The sequence below is a fragment of the Telopea speciosissima genome, chromosome 1, assembly GCF_018873765.1.
Source record: "Telopea speciosissima isolate NSW1024214 ecotype Mountain lineage chromosome 1, Tspe_v1, whole genome shotgun sequence".
Classification (NCBI taxonomy): domain Eukaryota; kingdom Viridiplantae; phylum Streptophyta; class Magnoliopsida; order Proteales; family Proteaceae; genus Telopea; species Telopea speciosissima.
Window position 1 is genome coordinate 1241652 of NC_057916.1, and position 3481 is coordinate 1245132.

The 3481-nt window shown below is 42.5% G+C and overlaps 1 protein-coding gene across 1 annotated transcript; it reads left to right on the forward strand.

Annotated features, from left to right (window-relative positions):
* Positions 1-413: 413 nt before the first annotated feature.
* Positions 414-1856, forward strand: LOC122657237 (U-box domain-containing protein 27-like). The gene has a single exon (XM_043851931.1). The coding sequence runs from the start codon at positions 489-491 to the stop codon at positions 1734-1736; it is 1248 nt and encodes a 415-aa protein (XP_043707866.1). The 5' UTR covers positions 414-488; the 3' UTR covers positions 1737-1856.
* Positions 1857-3481: the final 1625 nt, after the last annotated feature.

The window sequence follows — 3481 nt, forward strand, 5'->3', positions numbered from 1 at the left end:
TTGTTTTTTTTTTTAACTCTTTACCTTTCTTCTTTAATTTCTATCCCTAAAATTAGTATTATATAGTGAGTGAGTGACCGAAGCAAGCGGTTATCAAAAAAAAACCGAAGCAAGCAAACACATTGTTGACCAACGACCTTTTAAAAAACCAACCAAACAGAAACTGAAAATACTGTTTTACCCCCAAAAACACCAAACCACAGAGAGAGAGATGCCTAATGTCTCCCTAATCTCCTTAATTTCCTCATTGACGTCACTCCTTTGACCATCTTATCGTATCGCATCGCATCCCAAAGATTATATTTTTGGTCTCCTCCATCTTCTCCTCTTCAAAACCCACCCACCTTCCTCCCTCTCTTCCCCACCTTTCTCTCTCTTTTTCGCCCAACTTCCAAGCAACTTCTTCTTCTGTTCTCTGTTCCAACTGTGCTCTCTGCGTCTTGCTGGGTTTGGCTTGGAGGAAATTTGAAGAAGAAGAAGAAAAAAAGATGGTAAAGAACGATCTCTACGTCACTGTGCCCAGCTTCTTCAAATGTCCAATCTCCTTGGACGTTATGAAATCCCCCGTCAGTCTCTGCACAGGCGTTACCTATGATCGTTCCAGCATCCAGCAGTGGCTCGACAGTGGTAACAACACCTGCCCAGCAACCATGCAGCCCTTACCTAGCAAGGACTTCGTCCCCAACCACAACCTCCACCGTCTCATCCAGATCTGGGTCGATTCCCTTACCCCTTCTTCCTCCTCTGCCCTCTCCCATGACCAAGCCCGGCACTTGATCAAAAACATCCATCACCACCACCAAGTCGATGATGACCAAGAAACCACCGGGAATTGCTCCGGTTCCTTGTCCAAGATCATCGATTTCGCCCGTGAATCCGACGATAACCGCAAGTTCCTAGCCGAGACCGACGGTATTGTCCCCATCATCCTTGGCGTTCTGGGCAATGAAGCAGACACTGAGACCCTCGGACAAGCCGTTCAGGTTTTGGGCCTGATTCTCGTGGATTACAGAGACAAGGAGCAGCTCATGAGATATATCTTAAAGGGCGACCGTGATTTCATGTCTTCCATTCTTCTAGTCCTGCAAAAGGAAAGCTTGGATTCTAGGGTCGCTTGCGCTCGGGTTTTGGAAGCCATAGCTGTAGACCCTGAATCCAAGCTTCTAATCGCCGAGAAGGATGGCGTGTTACCCGAAATGATGCGTTTGCTGAGCCCCATAACGGAGGAGGATTCGACGGCCGCGGCTATCGATGCTGGATTGTCTTGCTTGATTGTGATATCCACGCCTAGGCGGATCAGATTACAGATCGTGAGACTCGGAGCAGTCCAAGTGTTGGGAAAATTACTCCAAAGACCAAATTGTGGAGCCTCCATCATTGAGAAGGTTTTGAAGCTGCTAGAGATGGTATCCACCTGCACGGAAGGTCGCACGGCCATATGTGACGACACAAGCTGCGTGGTTGCCATCGTACAGAAAATGCTGAAGGTGTCTAAGGAAGCTACAGAGCACGCGATAGTGATATTGTGGAGCGTATGCCATCTATTTAGAGACCAGAATGCCCAGGAGGCCGTCACCAAAGCCAACGGCTTGACCAAGATATTGCTTCTGATGCAGAGTAATTGTTCCCCGTCCGTCCGGCAGATGTCCGGCGATCTCCTTAAGATCTTCCGTGTTAACTCCAAATCTTGTCTTTCTGGCTATGATACTAAAACCACCCATATCATGCCTTTCTGACTATTCTTCTTCTTACCCATAAGAACACTAATCACTGGGAACGGTAAAAAAAAATTCCCAAAAAACTGAAAGATTGTAAATGAAAGAGAAATTTTTGTTAACGGAAAGGAAGTATAAAGAGAAAACCCAATTCAATTTTGTTCATTCTCTCCTCAGCATAGTCTCTTTGGTTTTTTTTTTTTTTTTTGTTTTTTCATTTCTTTTGTTGAACAAACACTGTACATTCAAAACAGATTTAATACAATTTAGTTCATTCTCGGCCTCAACAATTACAAGTTCAGATTCGTAAATTATGTCTTTAAATTAAGGTTTATAAAATTGAGAAGGGGGCTCTTCAGAATCAGCTCTGAATGTGTCAAATTGATCTTCGTTTTGTAAACGTGTGGGTTTTTCACCCCAAAAAAAAAAGGACAAGGGAACACACAAAGGAAAGAGGAAATGGGTTTTCAACTTTCATAATTTCAGATGGTCCCAGGCATCTGATGAAATAAATTTCTTTCTAGTTAAAGAAGAAGGTGGTAGGAAAGATTAGATTATTAGATATGATACAACTCTTGAAAGGATTTTCTGGGTGAAAGATGATTTATACGGTAGTGGAGGTATACGAATACGAAGCTTCCGAAGGATTTCTGGGTGGAAAGTTTGATGTGGTAGTGATGGTGGTGGTGGGGGAGATAATAAGATAGTGTTTTAAGATACGAAACTCCCCAAGCTCCCAAGTAATGCTTTAAAGAGTCTTTGAAGAGACAAATTACCCCCAATTGCAAAAATGGTTGCTGACAGTGATTTGCTTTTTGTCCTGAAATTAAACCCTAGTCTCTCAGTCCACTGATATACGATGATTTAAGTGAGAGGAGAGTGATGATCTGATGGGGGAATTAGAGAGAGAGAGAGAGAGAGAGAGAGAGAGAGATTTGACTTATTGGGATCCCAAAAGGGCAAAAGAAAGGACATGGTCCTTCCTTTAATGCTATAATAAGTTTATGCAAACACTTCACTCTATTTCTGTGCTGTGGCCATGTTATGGCCATTAAATTAGTTCAGAAGGTCCAGGAATATATTACAAAGAGGGATGTGGATCACTGGGAAGAGTGTGAAAGCAGAAGAAGACCCAGAACAGTGTGATCCCCGTAAGTCACCAATAAATCGACAATGTAAATAAGTAGGAGTAGTGATTGGGATGGGAAGGGAAGGGAAGGTTTTAAGCCATTGCCCATTGGTTCAAGAATTGTTTTTAGGTATCCACTCCTGAGTCCTGACTCCACTCATTACAACTTGTCAAAGTTATTACATAGTTTATCATTTCTTTCTTTCTTTCTAGATTCTAATCTGTATATTTTTCCTCGATCGCTGCAAGACTCCTCCTTCCTTCATTGGGATTCAGAAATTAAAATTGAAAGTGGAGATATGAAATGGGGTTCCCCAAGCACTCAACACCCAAAAGATTAAAAGTCAATCGTCATCTTCTTTTTTTAATCCCTCCCTTATTATTCTTTCTTACTAACTGTTGAGTTAACTGGAATGGTGTTGGAATCCAAGTGATATCCAATTAGGAATCGAGCCCATGTCATTTACATCCGTTGGGTCTTCTGGTGATGAATTTGATGATATGACCATTATGGAAGCAGCCCAGATTTAGTTAATGCATGAAGTGATCTTAACACTAATAAAGCTCCCATCATCAACTCAACAATTCACAAGGCTTCACACCCAGTAATACCAACTGCCTTGGTGCTCCAGACCCT

Bases quoted from the DNA above. Each gene is read 5' to 3' on its own strand.
- LOC122657237 (XM_043851931.1), top strand. From the start codon at position 489: ATGGTAAAGAACGATCTCTACGTCACTGTGCCCAGCTTCTTCAAATGT.